Source organism: Argiope bruennichi, chromosome X2 (assembly GCF_947563725.1).
Source record: "Argiope bruennichi chromosome X2, qqArgBrue1.1, whole genome shotgun sequence".
In the NCBI taxonomy this organism is placed as follows: domain Eukaryota; kingdom Metazoa; phylum Arthropoda; class Arachnida; order Araneae; family Araneidae; genus Argiope; species Argiope bruennichi.
This window is the reverse complement of record NC_079163.1, coordinates 60,376,139-60,390,641: the sequence shown is the minus strand read 5'-3', so window position 1 is coordinate 60,390,641 and position 14,503 is coordinate 60,376,139. Positions and strand designations below refer to the sequence as shown.

At 27.6% G+C, this 14,503-nt stretch overlaps 1 protein-coding gene across 4 annotated transcripts in view; it reads left to right on the top strand.

The window, feature by feature from the left end:
* The window catches only part of LOC129960047 (SH3 domain-binding protein 5-like), a 42,492-nt gene extending 28,376 nt beyond the window's left edge, over positions 1-14,116 (top strand). For all 4 annotated transcript variants that reach the window (XM_056073084.1, XM_056073082.1, XM_056073081.1 and 1 more), the window contains 4 exons: positions 3,952-3,994; positions 6,705-6,944; positions 10,047-10,157; positions 12,069-14,116. In XM_056073084.1, the coding sequence (XP_055929059.1) occupies positions 3,952-3,994; positions 6,705-6,944; positions 10,047-10,157; positions 12,069-12,557 (883 nt within the window). In that variant the 3' untranslated portion in view covers positions 12,558-14,116. The remainder of the gene's footprint in view (positions 1-3,951; positions 3,995-6,704; positions 6,945-10,046; positions 10,158-12,068) is intronic.
* The last annotated feature ends 387 nt before the right edge of the window (positions 14,117-14,503 follow it).

Sequence of the window (14,503 nt, the reverse complement as noted above, 5' to 3'; positions counted from 1 at the left end):
TTTCTCCAGTTATGGGTTAAATCAATCTCTGTAGGAAGTGTCCTCTTAGGTTGTTTGGTTATGTCCAACTTTTTTTTATAAAGAGCAGACTAATTACAATAGAGATATTGTTTTTCCATTTGATATGCAATAACTTCACATATGCTATTTTATATGCAATAATTGTGGATCTTAAATTTTGCTCTCATTATTTTCTGCTATTTATATGTTCAGTTACCTACTTGTTTTTCTGTTAGGAGCTGTAGCATATTTTGAACCAAATAAAGTGAAATAATTTATATGTGCAAAATTTTAGTGCAAAGCAAACAACTAATTTAAAGTAGTTCATTTATGTCTTTATATGTATTATAGAGTCAAGATTTTTTTTTGAGAATTTGCTTTTTTACTTATTATTTATTATGTGTTGTTAGTTAAAAGGTATTCAAATACTTCTGAATACTCACAAAATTTAAATCTTAATATCAAACCAAAATGTGCAAATGGGATTATGTGACGGAATTTACCAATATATGAATAATTTTCCTGGATTTGTGATTTTACTGTGAATAACAGTTGCAACGATGTACATGGTGTTGTGCACAATGCTTGATGCATTGTATTTAAAAGGAATGGTAGAAGGAATCATTTTTGAAAAGTCATCTAATGACAATATAAGATGTTAATTTTCAATGCGCAGTGTTTACTCAGCTACTGTATGTATCAAAATTTGGGATAAATTATCATTGCTGATGCAGACTGCTTAAGATAATTAAAAAAAAATGTATAGTATGCATTAGTGCAATTAATATTGTTGTTATAAAATCAATGCTGCAGTTATTGTTAAACATTTTTAGGAATCATGCCATTATTAGTTACTAAATATTTGACTCTTGTTTTTTAAATACTTTTATTGCTCTGCAATGCTTCCCCCCCAAAAAAAAACACCAATAATTCGATTATCAAATTTAAAAAAAAAAAATCTTTTTTTGTCAAAGCACTTAAGTACATCTAATTTATCATTAATCCTTCTGATATTAATTTTATGTTGTGTTTTAAAATATTTGTTATCATTGATAAAATCAAAAAAAGCAATTTCTATGACTAAATGTTTGCAAAATTTATATATAATAATTTTGCATTTTCAAATTTTGTGTATTCCTGTTTAACATCGAATAAATTGTTTTGCTAAAACATTTTAATGAATGATATTATTGTTATTCACGTAAGTTTACACGAATTTTTCTGTTACTTTTTGAGACAGTATCTTGTGATATGCTTAAGATCTTTTAATTACTAAAATGAATGCAAATTAAAGTATTTTCATTTAGTTTTTTTATGAATTTATTGTCAGTGACTTATAAATATATCCGTTTGCTAATTTGAAAAAAAAATTAAAAATTCAAAAAAAAAAAAATGTTTTGCTGTCACATCAAAGAAATTGGAATTTTCGGTAACTGCATATGAATGCAAAGTTTAATTCAAAATTCCCGGAATAGATATGAAAAAGATTGTTTATGCTTTGTACTGCAATATAAGTTTGAATATGAACACGCACATTCTAAGGAATTTCTCAACATAGAAATTCCCCCCGCCCTAAAATAACTTTTAGTGTCGTAAGAGAAATGCCACTTTAGAATTATATTTATATAGGTGAATATTTGATATTTTCCATTAAATTGTCCCTATGTTGGATAATTTTATTTAAATATATCTTAGACAGAAATTTTTTGAAGTGCAGTCTTAAAAATTTATTAAATCAGCTGAATATGTTTTTGTTTTCAAATTAGTAGGACTTCAATTTTGAGTTTGTGTGTTGATATTTATTTTTACATTAATAAGTGCATATTTTAAGAGACTTTTTATAATTAATTTTGTATCTGAAATTTCATTACTTAAAAGAAAAAGTTTTGTTTATGCTTTAAGATGTAATGAATTTAAATAAATGTAATAAACTATAAAAATTTATAAAAAATGTAAAAAACTACAAAAAAATTAGCATTAGGTTTCAATTTGTATGGAATGTTTTCCTAAAAGAGAATGGCCATAAAATGATTTTCCCTGTTCATAGGTTCTGCAGCTAGAAAGGATAAAAATAAATTCGTATAGACACTGGAAAGTATGGGGAAATGAATACCCTTGAAAAAAAAAAAGAAATTTTGTAACAAAAGTCATTGGTATAATATTTTGTTCTCTGGGGAGCTCAGCACATTGAAAATGTTGCCAGTGGGGCAGGTGATCTTAATGTTGATTAACTCATTAACTATCATTATTTTTTTTTGAAAATTTTTGCAGGATTAATTATATGTATGCAGGAAAGGTCGTGTAACAGTGTAATTATTTTTAAATTGTTTTGATAGAAAATATTTGATATTTTTAAAAAAGTGCATTGTTATAAAGTGAGCAATGAAATTACAGTACACTCCCGATTATCCGCGGAATTGGGTGGCGCAGCCACCGCGGATAACAAAAATCGCGGATAATCCGAAAAAAGCTAAAAACGGGTATAGCAAAAGAGAAAACAGTCATTCCAACTTTGAAAAATCGCTTTTTGTACAATAAAACGTAAAATAAACAGCAGGAAATGTTTAACTAACGCTTACTATTTTAGTATATCACTCAAAACTAACCTAAAATGCATTTTGTTAATGAAAACAGAAAAGTGTTTTGTATTTACGAGAGGCGTCAATGATACACAGAAAAATTAATACATATGTACTGTTTTAATACTGTAATGTATTAAGTAATTACAAAAGCATAACTGTAAAACTACACCTTTTTGAAAAAATCAGTCATTTGTGTTTGCTTCTTGCTTTGGAAGCATTTTCTCTTGATCTGAGATTGCATTTTTCGTAGCATAAGTTTCTCGGCCAACTCCGCGTCGTCTTGTTCTTCCAAATTTTATTTTCTTTGCTTTACGCTTGTACAAAAAAAAGAAGAAAATCCTTTGTGTGGCAGGCGCGGATAATCCGCTCCTCGGATAATCGGGAGTCTACTGTATTTTAATAAAAAACAAAAGATTGTGTGAGTAACAGATCGTTTCTATAACATATGAGTTACATATTTATGTGTGGTATTTCATCATAATTTAAAAGCCAAGCCAAAAATATATTGCTTCAAATTTGACAATTCTATTCCTTTCAACTTAGACAAATTTCAAATTTGCTTGTTGTAAAGAAACACAGCACAGAACTTCCACTTTCTGCTACATATAATATTGACGGATATATATAGAATGAAACTAAACTGTCAGTCTTACCAAATATCTTTTTGGCACTGAGTGGTGTACTTAAAATTCAAGAATTCCCAAATGGGGATCCTGGCTGGTAATGGGTTACTAAGTTTATTTTTTGTGAATTTCATATTATGTGCCATTCATCTCTGTAAATGCATTTTTTATTAATCAGGCGTAAATGAAATTTTGCTATTATTCATTGCAAACATTGATCCATTTTTTGGTTCCGACAAAGGCGATATATCTCCTATTGGTGACTTTTGTTACTAAATGACGATTATTGTTATTTTGCGGAATTCATTTCTCCATGACATCCACAGTTTGTGTATGAAATTTTGTTTTGCTTTGTTCATTAACTTGAACTGCAGATATTTCCAAACAGGGAAGGTTATTTTGTGCTCATCCAGTGCATTGCATGTGTAGGTTGATAAAGTTTTAATGTTATTTTTCATAAATTAGGTGTATTTCCCTTTTTCTGGATAATTTCTTCTCACCTCTCCCTCCTTCCTTAACTCAATTAAAACATTTTTTTCTCTTTGTTATACACTTTTTATCCATTTATTTCTGATATCCTTTAGTAGTTCATAAAACTCTTTGCATTAAATAAAAATTTATATATGAATATGTGATTATATTCTTATTCTTCAGTTACTACTTATTTGCTGTGAAATTGAGTATATAAATGTTGAAACGCCATATTTTAATGTCAATATCTCTAATACTTATGTAAAACTTTTTAGACCTTACTTTGAAATGAAGGCCCAATTCAATCAGTTGCTGGAAGTAAGTAATATGAATATTTCTCTTTTATCGATATTATCAGTATTAGTAATGAGAATCTTCTAACTAAAATATTTTATGTCATGAATTGTGAAATAGGCAGATTATATATTTATCATTTTTATCTAAGATGGACAATTTCATAATCTTGTTAATGCTTATTTAGTAATTTGTCTCGTATCTTGATATTTTTTCTTAAAACTATGCTCATTTATTACAGTTTCTGATCTAATTTTATTATGAAAAATATATTACGAGATTGTTTATTATCTCCCATGTATGTGTACTACTGAAAATAAATTGTATTTTTTAAATGACTTAACTAGTTTATTTCATAAATCATTTTGATCTGTAAATTTTAATTTTTGTTTGTCTATATAAGAATTTTACCTGTCTTATAAGCCGGATTGGTGTCAACTAGTTCTGTTTGTGAAATATTAATTATCTGTAGGATAACATGAAATCTATATTTTACCAAATGTAGACTTTTTTTTTGGCAATGTACGTCATAAAAAAAAAAAAAAAAAAAAAAAAAAAAAAAAAAAAACTTTCGGCACAATCTCCAAGTTTTTTTATTTTATCGGTTATTTCAGGGAATAATGCTAATATTAAAGCTCCGATGAACGGATAGTTGGTTTGTTGATTAAAAAATTAATTTTGTTAATTAATTAGCTTGTATTTACTTGAAAATCTAATATGCAATTGAGGAAAAATTATTCTCATTCTTGTATTATATTATTATGTATTGCCGATTTGTTCAAATGTAATGAATAGTTAGATCTTTTTTTCTTTCTAAAACAGTGATCTGGAGACTTAGAATCTTTTACTTCATATTCTATTAACAGGTTAACTGCAATGGGATACACTAATTGTATGTATGTCTTAATAAATGACCATACACACATTAATTGCTGATTTAAATTTGTGGCAAGTGTGCAAGCCAAAATATTCTAGAAATCTTTCACATTATGGGGATTAACTATCGCTGGAGCATTAAGTCATAAATAGGGTCATTATGTTGCTTTGAGGTTAATATATTAATCAAATGTTTTGTTTAATCAAATATTTCAATGAATGCAATGTTATAATTAAACTTTTCTTGAATTACACATTCATTGTGATATGCCTTTTGATATACAAAGGGTGATTCAAAAGTATTAAGCAACTTTAAAAATCAGTAATTGGCAAATAAATTGAAAATAAAAAGATTTTTTGTTTGCATCCTTCCTGACTAAGTAAAGACTTTTTTTGTCATTAAACCAAAATTGATTGTATGGCTAACAGTTCTTTTTTGACAATTTCCGTATTTTTACAACTATCAATAAATAATGTACTATAGTATCTAAATTTTTATAACAAGCAAAATTTGATTAATTTATTGAATAGCAATTTAAAAGAAACAAAACCTTTTTCTACCAGTTTTATTTATTAAATTATTTGCTATATTTTTTTCCAGTTATCAGATTTTATTTTTCATCATATTGCATAATAATCGTTATGTCGTGATTTCACATGAAAGTATATTTTGATCTTAGTTGTTTCCAACATTTTCAGGTAATAAATTTCAGAATACAATGCATTACAGTGGAACACGTACAAATAATGAAGGGCAAATATGTTCCGAAATTTAACAACTCATTTTACATAATACTTTGTATACATTCTTATTACGTTTACTCTGATTTATTTATAAAACGATTTAATGTGAAAAGTAATGAAATTATGGCATTTGATAATTAATTATTAAAAACAAAGATACTTTTCTGCATAACATAGAACACAGAGAAATGCATTTGGTTACAGATACTTTAGTTTTACACAATATTAGTTAGACGATAGTCATTTTTCGACATAAGTAATTTTTATATAGATTAATCAACAGTTTTTAAATTAAACAGTGAGGTTTGAAATAAATTGCTGCTTCATCTAAATTAAACTAAATCAATAGTAACAGGTTTACTTTAGTTAACTGGCCTTATTTCATTAAATAAAGCAGATAAACAATTTAAAATACTTTTTTTAAAATAAAAAATATGTTGGTGATGTTATTTATGTGTTTTAATATGTGTTATATTAAATATGTGTTTTATCAGAACACAGCCCAAAAATATTACAAATAATTTGTTGCACAGTATAAGTTTTGAAATGGGAAATAATTTAATGGACAAAATAACTTTCGAAGTTGGGTAGACATAAAAAATAATTCATATACTGATGCTGTCCATTTTTGTGGTATTTGTGGCATTAAAAATATATTAAAGGGCTCTCATTTTTGATTTACTGCTGTTTAGAATGCAGAATCATATCATTAGAGTAAACATTTTCATTCTGCCCCCTTCTGGATCAAAATAACTTTAGTCATCGCCATAATGAGATTTTCTTTATTAGATATATGCTGATATTTCTATAGCTTATAAAAGATTGATCATGTTGGATTTTTTTTAAAACTTGAGTATTGATTGTAAACTGAAAGCAAATGATTCGGCGGAATTTAATATAAGAACAGAAATGAGGATATTTTTAATGTAAACATCACTCACTCTTAAAATATTCTTTCTTAAGTATTTAATGCATTGTTTTTTATATGAAGTTATTTTTATTGATTCAGAATTTAGGGTTAGATTGCATTTCATCCATTCAAGTGTATCAAATGTTGGTAGCACTATTTTACAATAAGGATTTTTCATTTTATTTATTCTTTTGCTTTACTTAGGAACAGAGGAAAAAAGTTCATCATCTAGAAGAAAAAATTTTAAAAATGAAGATGAGTTATGCAGATGCATTGCATAATCTGGAAGAAATAAGTGATGAAATTCATCAAAAACGAAAGTCTGTAGACAGTAGACTGTATGTTGAGGGAAACCAAATTGAAGGTGCTGAATCTCCGCTTCTTTCCTGTGATAGCATGAAGTTAACATATCATAAATTGAAAAGTAGTGATATATCTTCTAATGTAAGTAATAAATACCTTTGTTATAAACTATTTACATTTTTAGGAAATATAATACTGCATGCTAAACAAGTCTATGAGGTATTTCGCCTTTGCACTTGTGTTCTTTATGTGTTTATAAAGTATTTATACACTGTTGAAGATTATATTAGATTGATAGGAAGCTCTTATTCAACCCATATAACAAAGTAAATGTTAATGTAAAAAAATTTCTATTCAGATATTTTTTTAAAAAATGTTATAGAATTCAGCAATTTAAGTGACTCTCCATTTAATGACTAATGAATATTGTTTTATTAACAATATTGTCATCGATGTGTTAAAATGAAATCTTTTTGAAAACGATTTTGATATATGTGAATGAATATTTATCTAATACAAAAATGTTGTACCGTTTCCTCCCATTTTAAAAAACTAAGATGTCATGTACCTTTTTTTATATAAGGAGCTCCAGGAAGAGGTGTTAAATAAAATGTATTCAGAATGGCTTTTTCTAGTCAAATTCATGGTAAATATAATGATGGAATTCCATTCTCTTTAAATGGATGAATACTTAATTCATACTAATTATGTGATCTGTTGATGTTCATTCATCATATGATTGTCATTAGAAAAAACTGAGCATTCAGATTTTTCTGTCATTTTAAATGTCTACGTTTTATATTTCCTTTTCTGTATTTCTTCATGATAAATATTATTAAATCTTTACTTAATCTATCGGTCCGATCTTCAGATTACTACAGATGTTCAGGCATGTTGAGGGGAAGGACACGTTTTGTGGTTTAGTTGACATGTACTTCAAGTTATTAGTTAAAAATAAAGCAGGCTGTAAGTTAGTAAAGATAAAAAGAGATAAGTTTGCAAAATATAGAAATGGCGTAGTCCAGGCTAATTTTATATATAAGGACAAGAGAATAAACTCGTGTGTGAAATAAGATTTCTACCATATTATCCCCCTTATTTTTTTTTAAACACTTGATGGATCATTGGTGAAGTATTGTGCAGAGTACAGAGGTTTTTATATTGTATCTTATAATTTAAATATATGAGCAAACTGTTTTGAAACATTATAAATCTTTTATCAATAATTTTTAAGAATTATAAATAAATTGAATCAATTACAGCACTTACAGTTAATTTATTTCGATATGCTTAGCTATTGAAATTTTGCTAGAATAAACTGATTAAAGTAAAGTAATTTCATTATTTATTTGTTTTAAGATAACTATAAACATTCATTAACAGACTCATTCATAGCACAGCTCAAAAAAGGATGTTTGGAGATAGGAATAGTATATGGGGGTCCTTATAGGACACTAAAATACGCTATCAATATTCGCAAAAATTAAATGAAATGTTGAAAAACACCTCATTTTTAAAACCCAAAGCCCCCCCCCCCCCAAAAAAAATTTTTTTTTGAAAGAATTTTCAATTTTTTAAAGCATTTGTGGCTCAAAAATAAGGTGTCTGACGTTTTATATGATTTTTGTGAATATTTATAGTGTATTTTAGTGTCCTATAAGAGAACCCAAATACTACTGATATGCATTTTTAAAGATTGTTGGTTTGAAAATACAGACTTAAATGATGGATTTAGGAGCAAGTGATACTACTGCTGAAGGCCATTGTTGCTACCTGAAAGATTTTGCAATCAATGTTAATTAAAAATTCTATAGCAAACAACAACATATTAAACATTTTATTTATTCTAAATTTAATTCAAATTTAATTTGCTCAGTCATAAATAAACTCGGAGATTAAATTTTTTTCCCTATTAATCATCTTTTTACAAGATATAGATTGCTAATTTTTTTGTCAAATCATATGATAATGTCTCCCAAACTCATTTGTCTCAAATAATAAGTATTTCAATTTCACTTGAACGAATATGTTTATTTATGGAATTCTGTGCTGTTTAGTATTGCATTTTGAAAAGTTTTGTGAAATCAACCTTTTTTGTATTAGTCATTAGTCAAAAGATAGATGGGTGGATGAGGGAGAAGCTAAACCTATAATTCAGCATCGTAAAACTTCAGGTATAATTTTGTTAAACCAGAAATATTTACATTGAAAAGTGAATGAATGATGTAGATTAAAGCTATTTATTTGCATCCAGCCATGTTATTTATTTTTTTATTATTATTTAATCATTTCATTTGTCAAAATTCATTAAGGGGAAATTGGCATTTTTTAAAATGGCATAAAAAGAATTGACCTATTATGTGTCTGGGATAAACTCTCTCAAAAGTTTTATGTCTGTAACCCTGCACAGCATTCTCAAGCACAATTTTAACCTACTTAATTAAAGAAACATTAATTTGAAAATAATGCTAAGTGAAAAAACAGACTATTTATGATATATCTGACTAATTATGGATGCCAAGTTAATATGAAATCAAATTTCATTTCTTAACTTTATGATGTCAAATTACTATCTTTGAAAGAATAAATAAAAACTTCTTGCTAGCATGGGAGGTTTTACCCATTTTAAACAGGGTACATATCGTATTTAAAAAATTCTGCATGACTTATAAAGACACTTTGTTAGAAGTGTTATCATACTTCATCCTGTAAAAGATAAAAATCTTATGGTTTGTTAAAATACATAAAAATAAATGATCAAAAATATTTCTGTAACCTATAAGGAATATCACATATTAAATAATTAAGAGAAATGCTGTAAAATTTGTCAGTATTGTGCACATGTTTAAAATGGTGAAATTAGTGAATTAGAGGTTTTATAGTTTATTTTGGATTAAAGAAAATATACTTCCTTTTGGAATTTCTCTTGTTTTACCTATTTGTATTCTATTACTTTATAAATTTGTATATTACCTATTAGTGCAGTTTCCACAAAAAATCAGATCAACGTAATTTTAAAATAAAAAAAATTTCTTTTTGAAGTAATATATTGATGTAAATCTAGTTCCAATATTGGGATAATTCATAAAATTATATGTATTCAATACAAAACGATGTGAGTTCTGTGTTTCTTTTTGCTTTTATACAATATAATGTTTGATAACAGCAAATAACTTTTGGAAATTTATACTGAGTAATCTGGTGAGAAGAATTAAAATGTATTTCTATTTTACATTTTTGTAGAATATATCTATGGAAAATTTAAACATTGAAGATATGTACAAGAGCCTTCCATCTAAAATAACACCAAGGCCTGGTATTATTGCTGCAAGTTGTATTGGGGCCAATTCTCAGGTTTGTAAATTTTGAAACTTTTCTATCGAATTATAAAAAAATACGCTCGAATATCGAATTATAAAATCTATCGAATTATAAAAAAAAACGCGAGAATAATTGTAATTGGGAATTTTCTATTTATTGGAATTAATAGAAAATAGGAAAAACTCAGTGTCCCACAAAGTAGCCCATTGTAGTTATCTTCAAAACAAAAGATAAGGCTGGAAAACAAATAATTTTGGGGGTATGTTTTCTTTTTGTGTAAGCTGTTATGGGATCGGCTTCATTATGGAATTTGATTGCTTCTAATAGCTATAAAGATTTGGCACCAAAGATCATATTCTATCGGATTTAAGTCTGAAAAATGTGCCGGTTTAATTTATATGAAATTAAATTTCAACAAAAACACCACTGTATTTTTCATCGTACACAGTGATAGTATTATTGTAAGGATAAACTGTTTTATAGAGTAATACATTCTTCATCGAATTGAACATTAGTGGTGCCTCTATAGATAATATACAGGTCAGTGCCGACATCCAAAGAGTACATAGTCATGAAAGAGACGTATGTGATCATGACAGACAATAACAAGTTCCCATTTCTGTCAGACCAACTATCTTCTTGAGTCGGGATGCACCAGTAAACATTACAAACGTTCGTTGTCTTACATACCAATTCACAGGTGCGATTGCTAATTATACTTTTCATTTGGTAGCCATGTGTGAGAGGGTGCACATGTTGCTGGTTATCTTGCGTACAATTCTTTTTGAGAAACATCAAAAAATTTTTATATGGATATCAGTCTTTCAGAGTTGCTACTAGTAGATTTGAGAAAATAGGATGTAGTGGTATTGCACTTCATTATAAGTGCAAATAATTGCCGCACTTGAATCTTCCAGAAGCTAATTCTGTTTTTAGAAATGCAGCCTATAATCTCTGAATTAGAGAAGGGCTCTTGCTTTCAACGTTTTATCCACCCAATATTACAACATCTTAATTCTTGCGATAAATGTTAACATATTATACCGAAAAAATGGGTGTTTGCATGAAAAAAATTGGACATTTTTAAAACCTGTTTTTAACCACGTGTTAATTTAAACTTGTTTTTAACCACTCTGAATTAGAGCCCTTCTCTAATTCAGAGATTATAGGCTGCATTTCTAGAAATGACAGTAGTTCTGCTAATTTGCATATCATATTTTATGCATATTTTGTAAGGAATTATACTTATTTTTTGCTGTTTGATCGTGTTCATCTAAAAAATCAAGAAGAAATTGAATAAACTTTGCATATTGAACTGTAATTTTATATCTGTTGTCCTGAAATATAATATATACAAATAACATTTCTTTTGAAGTCAGTTCTTATTTTTAATCGTAGTAGCAATCTTGGATTCTGCATTTTTCTTCTGAAAACTTATATAAATTACTCCTTTTGAGGCCATTTATAGTCTTAATCCTTGAATCGATTTGCAGAGACACATGTTGGGTTTTGCTGATAAGTCAAAAAGCTTTATGATCCCGATATATGTTTTTTCACCAACTGTTTGGAGAAGGTAAATAAGCATTGTCCAGAAATATAAAGTTGAAATAGCATGTGCTTCAAAAGCTGACTACAATATAATATAAATATTTGGCTTGAATTCCCGTACAGTGGCTGAATAGAACATTATTATAGAATTAAATTAACTTCCTAATATTCAGTTATATATGTTGTACTTTCTTGATAACAAAGTATTAATTTAATATTTTAATCCATATTTGTTTTTAAAAGTGTTAAATTTTTTCAAAAGCTGAATACTAATCTGGTTATAAAAATCATGGTCCTGATTATTAAAGTGTCATCTTCATGTCTATAAAAATAATTCTCATAACTCTACATTTTATTGGACCTGTTCTAAAGATTGTTATGCATTTATCTTTTTAGAAAGTATCTGTTTATCCTGCATCTTTAACAGAATCTCAAGAAGTTTCCAAAGACCAAACTCGAAATGTATCTGTTGCTTCTGAAAAATCTGAAATAAAGCTAAATAAAATGAACAGTATTTTAGATAAGAAACAAGTTAGTCAGTCATCTAGTTGTTCAAGTCCTGCACCTGATCACTTGGAACAGTTAAGCACAGCAAATAGAGGCATACTTGATGAAACTAAATCAAATGGATTAGATGATGTATCATTGAATGGTGAAGAAATTCCAGATTGCAAATTTTTGTCACCTGATTTTAGTGCATTAAGAATTCACCGTGAAGAAGTGTCCGATTCAGAAAGTTTAGCTAGTACTGATACAACTGATACTTTAGATGATAATCAAATTGAATGCTTACTGTTAGAAAAAGTGTACCCATTAGAAATAGAAGAACCTGATAATGAAAAGATATCCGATAATTCGAAATCAGATAATAATACTCATTTGTAGGAAAAGAAATTTATTGAAATTCATAATACATAAAAACTATAGTTTTAAATCAGGCTAATATATATATATATTGAATTGCATGCTTTTCGTATATCATAGTTGATTTTATTTGTTGTGTTTTAGGCATTTCTAATGAATTAAATTGTTAAAAGAATTCTTGTTATTAACTTGTTATCTGTTAAGTTTAATTGTATTTTTTTTTTTTGAGATTTTAAATGATATAAATTCTTTTAAATTTAATTTTAAAATTAACTGTTATGTCACATTTTACTTCTAAATATAGGATTCATATACGAGATTCTGACAGTGATATGTATTAATTTTTGTAAATTACAGGTACAAACTAATATTTCTGCATTATAATGTTCATTTATGAAAGATAGACTTCGAATATGTAAAATGTAGTTTTAATGAGATATTTTTGAGAAATAAAATGTGTGTATGTGTATATATATATATATATATTGCTTTTGTTATATTTTATTTTGATGTTAATATTGCCATTTAGATATGAATAGAAAATGTATTTCATTTCATGAAGAATCAATTACTATCTGTCAGTTTCCTTTCCATGAAAAATATTACATCAGACAAGGATGAGCTTGTCATATTGAGTTTCTTCACATGTAATATGCATGCCGGTCAGTTATATTGTGGGTAAAGTAACCCTCAGATAGGCAATTTTTTAATGCTCTACTCTTGCAACAGATGGCATTTTGAGGATGATCAGTTATTGTATATGTAAGCAGATTTGTAACACCTGCATTTGCATTGACAGTTTAATAATCATATTTCTCATTACGAGACACCTACTTATAAAATGAATCACATAATGAGTTTTTGCATGTTCTCGTGACTGCATTTCAAGATTATAAGAATCTTGCTAGATGAGTTTACAGTATGAATCCATCATTCTACAACTGATATGTTTTGTGTATCTAGACTTAATTACGCAAATAAATCAATATTGAACCTTAATCTGTTCTAATTATAATAATACAATGTATAGAAAACACAGCATTTACCTTCTATATCATCACTAGGCTTGCCAAGCATTTGTCATAATAAAGTAAAATAAAATACTTGATAACCATCCCCAGAGAAAGTGATCATTAGAACTTACCTAAATCATTCGATAGCTCCTATTCAGGCAAAGAGAAAAGTTAATTGCTATATTCTCTTCACCCTCTTTTCACTGTATTAAAAAAATTGTTAATGTTGAATCAATGGAAAGAGATGCATGCATAAATTGTGTCAAATGATACTTTTATATTATATATGAATGATACATTTATTGAATACAATATGTGGCATCAGTTGAGTTTCTGCTTCATTAAAATATTAAAACGTAGCACCAGCCATTTCCGAAAAAATAAACTTTCGTCATAGCTTGTTAATAGTAAATTGTGAGGAATTGTCAGCTGTAAAGCAGCATTGATAATACCATATTTACCTCTATCAGGTGGTTATCGCTCGATTCTACATTAATTTTTTTGATTTAAAAAACAATGTTCATATATAGGAATGAGAATGATCAATAAAAATATTTATAAACTGTTTATTTGATTTGAAATTAATTAGAAAATGATGGTTCGAACTCTGCTCACTGTGGTTGGGAGGCAGGTATACTGCTTCGTCGCTCAACAGTCCCAAAAATTCACTATTTATAAACTAATCGAAAGTTCAATTGATTCTTTTCTGAGAATTGGCGACTATTGTGCTAAATTGGGAACATCTTAAAGGTATACTACTGCTATACTTAGTTTAACTTTTAACTAAGGATATCAACTCGTATACTCGCCTATGGAGGATGTATTTAAGGTCTTTCAATTATGATGATTTGAGAACTGTAGAAAAAGTCTGAAGTGCAACGGATATAATGTTTTTAGAAGTAACCTAGTCACCGTAGAATATTCAACACTGCATTAGAATTTTTGTTCTCTCTT